Source organism: Nymphalis io, chromosome 18 (genome assembly GCF_905147045.1).
Source record: "Nymphalis io chromosome 18, ilAglIoxx1.1, whole genome shotgun sequence".
Classification (NCBI taxonomy): Eukaryota; Metazoa; Arthropoda; class Insecta; order Lepidoptera; family Nymphalidae; genus Nymphalis; species Nymphalis io.
This window is the reverse complement of record NC_065905.1, coordinates 9,261,952-9,267,752: the sequence shown is the minus strand read 5'-3', so window position 1 is coordinate 9,267,752 and position 5,801 is coordinate 9,261,952. Positions and strand designations below refer to the sequence as shown.

The 5,801-nt window shown below is 36.8% G+C and overlaps 1 protein-coding gene across 3 annotated transcripts; it reads left to right on the top strand.

Moving 5' to 3' along the window:
• The first annotated feature begins 520 nt into the window (after nt 1–520).
• On the top strand, nt 521–5,254 carry LOC126775433 (ecdysone oxidase-like). 3 transcript variants are annotated; one of them, XM_050497374.1, is made up of 4 exons: nt 521–772; nt 2,483–2,608; nt 3,138–3,271; nt 3,567–5,254. In XM_050497374.1, the coding sequence occupies exons 2-4, from the start codon at nt 2,497–2,499 to the stop codon at nt 5,064–5,066; spliced, it is 1,746 nt and encodes a 581-aa protein (XP_050353331.1). In that variant the 5' UTR covers nt 521–772; nt 2,483–2,496; the 3' UTR covers nt 5,067–5,254. The 3 variants fall into 3 exon arrangements, with proteins under 3 accessions (XP_050353331.1, XP_050353332.1, XP_050353333.1); XM_050497375.1 differs by having other exon boundaries at nt 2,471–2,608; XM_050497376.1 differs by lacking the exon at nt 521–772 and adding an exon at nt 2,051–2,366 and having other exon boundaries at nt 2,471–2,608.
• Nucleotides 5,255–5,801: the final 547 nt, after the last annotated feature.

Below are 5,801 nucleotides of genomic sequence, written 5' to 3'. Positions count from 1 at the left end.
CTATGACGAAATATCTAATAAGAAATACCTACTTATCATATTAACAATCGTAATCGTAATAAACACCTAAAAACATTGATAATAATATAACTAACACGCCCAAACGGTTCGACGCTTTAACCGTAATTCAATATCTTTTTCTTTTTGTTTAACGTTGGAAAAACGCGGTACGCGTTTCCCCAACGGGAACAGTGGGGGGTATGTAGTGCTCGCCGAGTGCGTCCCGAAAACCGGAATACCCACTAAAAAACCAGCGGTACCCTTTCCGTCTTAATGAGGAGCGCCACGGGATCGCTTACGTGACGCTCCGGCACTAGGGAGGATCCCCAGGGTACTGTTAACCCTTCTGTAACCGTAATTCAATACCTATCCTAAGCCCTGACTATATTATTAATGCGAAAGTCAGTTTGTTTATTAGTTACGTTTTCACATTTTAACTAAACAACAGATCATCAAGAAATTTTGCATATATATTTTCATGGGTATAGAAAAATATATAATGTACCTAACCAAACAGCGAATGATGTCGCGAGCGGAAACCAGTGATAAAATATACAAGTTAATAATTAGCTTAACAATGCCACAATTACTACGCTCACAGCAAACATTCAAAATAATAGAGATAATTTTAATAGAAAGATCGACAATCATTATATAAATACAGTATGTAAATGCACTTATAACACATAAGCTTGCAACTCGTTTCAGTCATATTATATTGTTGACAGCATGCAGGGCCGTATAATCCATTAAGCAGTATAAGCAACACGAGGTAAGACCAATAATCGTGACTTATTTCCAAATATGTTGGTTCTGCGCCTGAACTCTTACCGGTCGCGTTGGATTTGCCGTCTCATCGGCGCATGAATGTGAGCAAGTAATCCCGTTTGCGTAACACACTTGTGCACTATAATTTGTCTCGTGGTTAGTCTGCGCCGTGGCCAAAATCGACAACTGTCCTCATTCTGTCCAGCTGAACATCGTCATGATCGTCATATCTGGTAACATAGGTTGTGTGACTTGACAACAATTTGTGCAATATGCACAGTACAGGGTGCACTCTCTATTTGATATCGCTACCAGTTTTCGTCCGCGACTACGTCTGCTAGCAGGTGTTAATATGAGCAATATAAAAAAATATTTTAAATGTTTGTATTTTGTCGACTGCGATCCTCAACCATCGATTGTGATACAAATATACTGGATTATTCTGTTCCCATAACTTTTTGTGGGTCTCAAGTGAAAACTATTTTAGGCGCGTTGCGCTGGTTTACCGTAGGGGATAGACTCGTCGCTTCGCGTCACCGACATGCTAATCTTAATATAATGAAATCGTGGAAAGTACAAATAATTTAAGTATTGTGGAAAATATTTGTATCGAGTTTGCGACAGACTATTTATTTTAATGAATAAAAAGCTATATAATAAAAAATGATAGAATTATTACTTGGAGTACCTAGAGATGTGGACATTGGACATATATATTTACCAGTTTCAATTTTTCACTTTTCAATCCGCAGTCCCCATGACTGCCTTTTTTTAATAAGTGTAAAACAATTTAATCGGTGTCAATGTGGAGATAACAGGTTACTGGTGGTAGAGCTTTGTGCAAGCTCGTCTGGGGAGGTACCACCCACTCATAAGATAGTCTACCGCAAAACAGCATACTTGGTGTTGTTGTGTTCCGGTTTGAAGGGTAGTGAGCCGGTGTTATTACAGGCACAAGGGACATCAGATCTTAGTTCCCAAGGTTGGTGGCGCATTGGCGATTAAAGCGATGATTAACATTTCTTACAATGCCAATGTCTATGGGCGTTGGGGACCACTTAACAACAGGTGGTTCATATGCTTGTTCGCCTACCTATACTATATAAAAAAACTACATGTTTTTATTGAACTAAGATGTTATTTTCTTTTGTTCTTGTAATTACACTAACATCTTTTTTACACTGCACGGCTATGTCGTGTGATAAACGATAGCGAGATACGCAGTAATTACATCGTTTATTTACACTAATACAAAAGTAGATAAATATTTTTGTGACTTATGCGTAATGAAAGAAGATTTTACGCAGATCAACCAATCAGTGCACTTTTGGGGTAGACTAACAAAAAAAAATAGACAGAAGTTACATGTAGACGGTACAAGGTGTACTAGACTTCGTGCAAGCCCGTCTGGATAGGTCCCACCCACTCATCGGATATTCTACCGCTAAACAGCGATACTTAGTATTGTTGTGTTTCAGTTTGAAGGTTAAGTGAGCCGGTGTAACTACAGGCACAAGGGACTTAAATCTTAGTTTCCAAGATTGGTCGTACAATTGCGCTGTATGAGGGTTATATTTCATACAGCGCAATAGCCCAAGGTGATCACTTATTATAAGGCATGACAGGTGGCCCATTTGTCACTATCTATTTTAAATTCATTCTAAACGTTATAGGAAGTGAACTAAATAATTTAATCATTTAGTTTGTGTTATAGCCGTAGCCGTAAGAATGGACGTGGGTACCGCTCTCGCAGGTGTCAGAACCATAAAAAGCGCTTTCCTTGTATTGGTAGCACTTGCTCTCACGGGCTATAAGTGGCCGGTACATAAACCACTTAATGGTAAGTTATATTCGAAATGTTAATAAACACGTATCTGTTAATCTTGTCAATTTTGGTTTTTAGTATGTAGTTCGGTTTCCTCCGCGTTATTGTTTGGATCGCATGGTCCGCACCGTGATGTTAAATTCCTAAAGAATTGAGCTATCGAATACAGAAAGATTTTTTTAAATCCGACTTGTAGTTCCGTAGATTCATTAAAACAAAAGAACAAACGAACTATTCAGCTTTATTATATTAGTGTAGATTGGAATAATTGCGATAAAAAACTGCCTTCGCCAGAAACTTGGATATCGTATTTACTATATTAAATTTATTATTATAGTATTGGCTATATTAGTTAAGTCACTGTACTGTGAGAAAATATCTAGTTACATATATCAAGATGTATAGAACTTTTTCCCAGTAAATTGAGTAATTATTGATCATTATCATCAAGGATCATTTAGAGATACTATTTTTGCATATCGATATAAGTTTGTAAAGATAGACTAATTATGTAAAGATGATTAAATTGCCTGTGTCGTTACAGACAGTGTAACATGCGATTACATCGTGGTTGGCGCGGGCACAGCGGGTAGCATCGTGGCGAACCGTCTCAGTGAGGATCCACGGTTAGCTGTGTGCGTCATCGAGGCTGGTGGAGACCCACCTTTGGAGACTGAGGTATAATATGAATATGCAATGTCGTTTTATGACCACAATTAAAGCCCTAGTCTTGAAGTAAATTTGTTTTTGACATTTTATATCATTTATTTAGCATTTAATGATAAAACCGACTATGTATTAAGACTGCTTGGATACGTGTTGTTGATACAAGTAATTATGATATTAAAGATATAAAATATTTACTAATAATTAAAAATAAAGCCTTTTGTTACATAACATGCTCTCACATCAACTTATATTTAAATGTGGATATTTTAATGTATATTCAAATTTTTTATTTGTTTGTATTTAGATTCCATCATTGTTCGCTTATTTGCCGAAGACTTACATGGACTGGAATTTTACTTCAGAGGATGATGGCTATACAGCACAATACCGCCAGCAGACATTTTTGGATCTCCCACAAGGTAAATTGCTTGGAGGCAGCAGTTCCATTCATCACTTATACCACATTAGAGGAGATCCTAAGGATTATGACGATTGGGCGACGGCTACCGGCGATGACTCGTGGTCCTGGCAAAACCTTCTTCCATATTTCATCAAGAGCGAACGAGTTGAAGATCCATACATATTAAACTCACAAAGCGGTAAATATCACGGGTCAAATGGCTACATGGGTATTACGAGGGAGAGTAGAGATTTACCTCTTAGATACTTAAAAGCTTTCAAGGAAATGGGTCACAAAATTATTGAAAACGCAAACGCAGGAGAGACGTTAGGATTCTTCCGGCCTATGATTACCATATTTGGAGGAGTTCGCCAAAGCAGCGCGGAGTCATTCTTGTCACCAATAAAGAATAGGGAAAATTTGTATATTATGAAAAATACTTTAGTAACTAAGATTCTAATCGATGAAAATTCACAAGCCACGGGCGTACAATGTACGACTTCGGATGGAACTGCTATTACAATACTTGCTCAAAGGGAAGTTATAGTTTCAGCTGGTGCCTTTAATACACCCAAACTTCTTATGCTCTCTGGTATAGGGCCGAAAGATCACCTGGAAAGTTTTGGTATTAGCGTGGTGTCTGATTTACCTGTAGGTGAGAATTTACAAGATCACATGGGTGTAATATTGGTTCATAAGTTAGAAGAAACTAGCGAAATTCTTACTTCAGATCCGACTCAATTTCCTGTACCAACTTTTGTTGGTTTCGGAGCTATAAATAAGACACAGAGTAATCCAGATTATATAACCTTAAATTTAATTAGTAGGAACATCCCAGCAGTATTAATGCAGCTTTGTTCATCAGTATTTAGTCTACATGAAGACGTCTGTGCAGAGATTTATTCTACCGGTGAAGGGAGAGAAGTTCTCTTCACAGTACTGTCCTTAGGCCGACCCTCATCTCGGGGACAGATTCGTTTACAGAGTGCGAACCCTGAAGATCCACCAAAGATTTACACAGGATTTCTTTCCGCTATCATTGATTTAGAGAAGAATGTCGATTCCATTTTAGACTTTATCAGAGTAACAGAGTCAAGTTATTTCACTGGAGTTGGGGGTCAAACAAAATATTTTGACTTCCCGAACTGCAGGGAAGCGACGACGGCAAGAGAATATTGGAAGTGCTACGTTCTCCATATGATGGACACCACTTTCCATTACAGTGCTACATGTCCCATGGGAACAGTTCTGGACTCCAGTCTTAAAGTCGTCGGTGTGAGTAAGCTTAGAGTAGTTGATGCGAGCGCTTTGCCGAATTTAACGAGCGGTACCATAAACGCTGCCGTGATGGTCCTTGCAGAAAAGGCCGCTGATATAATTAAGCGTAGCCAATCATGTGAATAGCATTAATTCTCAAATTAACCTAATAATCTTGGCTTTAAAGAGAAAAATAACAAGTTTGAGTTTGGATTGCTCTTGTAAAAGACTAGAATATTAATGTGACTGTAACAAAAATGGCTTACAACTTATATTTTGTCTTGTATTATGTTGTCATGTATTATTTTATCATTATAAATAAAAATATAATTTTAACAAGACGGTTCCTTTGTGTATATTTTTTAATAAATCTCTCAGGGATAATTTTTGTAAAATAAACGAGCAAAGAATATAATTCAATGAATTCTTCTTTAAAAGAAGTTTATTTTTATTAAATTTTATAGATTTAACTGTCAAGAGCAAGAACATTTAAAATAATAAATATATTAAGAATAACATCGATTGACGGCAAACTTAGTGTCTGGACAAAAGTGATATATACTAGGCGTGCCTATATTCTTCGGTTTAGGATTACAGATAGTATTCCTAAAATATAGGTTTTTTAACTGCCATCGATCGTAAACTGATTTTATATAGTATATAAACCTAAATTAATGGTATTTCTAATGGAACGAAATTTATTCAAATCAGACCCCGAGATTAGGATATTAGGGAGGATTAGAGATTACGAGGTTCCATTAACAAAAAAAAAGACTCCTCAGCTACAAAATAAGTACTTATAAATATAAGAACATCTAAACCTGATTCAGTATGGTCAATATAAGTAACAAGGCAACAATCTTAGTTTAGCAAGTCTGTAGA